This window comes from Eurypyga helias, unplaced genomic scaffold (genome assembly GCF_000690775.1).
Source record: "Eurypyga helias isolate BGI_N326 unplaced genomic scaffold, ASM69077v1 scaffold24176, whole genome shotgun sequence".
Lineage (NCBI taxonomy): Eukaryota > Metazoa > Chordata > Aves > Eurypygiformes > Eurypygidae > Eurypyga > Eurypyga helias.
The window spans coordinates 7,480-9,130 of record NW_010255178.1 but is presented as its reverse complement, the minus strand read 5'-3'; the positions used below and the strand labels follow the sequence as shown (position 1 = coordinate 9,130).

The 1,651-nt window shown below is 46.3% G+C and overlaps 1 protein-coding gene across 1 annotated transcript in view; it reads left to right on the top strand.

Annotated features, from left to right (window-relative positions):
* Positions 1-1,135, top strand: part of PDE8A (phosphodiesterase 8A) — a 35,649-nt gene extending 34,514 nt beyond the window's left edge. The window contains exon 21 of the mRNA XM_010153257.1: positions 768-1,135. Within this exon, the coding sequence (XP_010151559.1) occupies positions 768-876 (109 nt within the window). The 3' untranslated portion in view covers positions 877-1,135. The remainder of the gene's footprint in view (positions 1-767) is intronic.
* Positions 1,136-1,651: the final 516 nt, after the last annotated feature.

The window sequence follows — 1,651 nt, the reverse complement described above, 5'->3', positions numbered from 1 at the left end:
TCTCTTTCCAGGCAGTAACTCTTTTTGTGAGCATTTGAAGCTACTGTGATGTAAAATCGCATTCTTAGGGCTGCTAAAGAAATGGGGCGGAAAGGGGAAGGTTTCTGCTGTTCAAGAAAGCTTAATATCTTCATTATTGCCCAGAAGTCTTTTGGTACTGCCACGAGCCATCCTCACGGCTTCTCCTCAGCACATTAGACTCAGGCAGTGTTTAACTTCCTTCAGTTTAAACTTGCTTCTCTGTAAACAGAGCACAGGACAGATCCTCTTAGCATGTGGGGAACAATTATTTTGTCCGTGTTAATATCAGTTATTCTTCTAGACAAATTTCTCTGGAAACTGCTTGCGGGGAGGGGCTGTTTCCTTCCAAGCGCTGCCTCGGTGGTAAGAGCGGTCAGCACTGCGACGCTGCCGGCTGCCAGATCGTGACACGCGACTGTGATTCAATGAAGTAGCCTAATTCCAAGCCTAATTAGCTGTGCCCCTCATGGAAAGCCGTGTCCCTTAACCGGCGTTAAGCAGACGCAGGGCTGTTTGCAGTGGGCCGAGCGCTGTGGGAGTGACGAGAGGTGGGAGTGACGAGATGGCCCGAGCGCTGTGGGAGTGACGCGAGCTGTACGGCCAAAACCACGTCAGCTATCAGCCTGACAGCTTTAGGGTTTCCTGCTTCGCACAGTCGCCCAGGCACTCGGAGCGATGTTTCAGCAGGCAGAATCGTGTGGCTGTCGCAGTCCTGCATGCTAAACGCGCTCTGCCCTCTCTTCCCTAGCGTTCGCAGACCTGCCCAATTTGATGCAGCATCTGGATAACAACTTCAAATACTGGAAAGGCCTGGATGAAAGGAAGCTGCGGAGCCTTCGACCGCCACCAGAATAGCCATTCGACCATGGTGTGTAATTTACTCACCGGTTGCGTATCTTGAAGCTGGCTTTTATTCACGTGATTTCAGGTTTGTTTTGGTCTCTCCAGTATTACAGTCGGGCTAGCCCATGCGTTTGGGGAACTTTCAAATTCAAGAGAACATGAGGTCAGCAGTTGACTGCCGCCAGCTCCCAGGTGTGGACTCCAAGGAGCTAAGCCTGCCGAGTGGAATTACACTGGATTGCTGCGGTCCTCGTCCTGAAGAGGGTTTGTTGGCGAGCGTCTTCTGGCGGCATCCTCACGTGAAGCTGGAAGACCTCGAAGAGTCCTCATGAAAAGGACATTGGCTAGAAGATTTTGCTTAATCCTCGATCCTGCAAGTGAAAAGACATCTACGTTAGTAGAGACTCACAGCTTTTCGGAGAAAGCTACACGCTTTTTACAAGCACTTAAGACAGTTCCGTAGAACAATCAGACATTTAAAATGCAGCTCTCTCTTGAAGGAATTTTTGATCTACAAAAAATAGACGTACTCTATTTTTTCACATCACAGAAGGTGCAATCATTCACTTCTGAGCACTACTGAAAGTGAGTTCTCTTTAAGAAATTTAGTAGCAGATGTAAAAAATAACACAAGAATTTTTGAGGTTGATCGTTAGCATCGATGATTAAAATGATATGTTTTATTTATTTTGTTAGATGTTCAATATTTTCTATGAATTTATAAATACTTAAAAGCCAAAGCCAACTTTAGATGCATTACAAATTTACATGGTTCATACTCATTAAT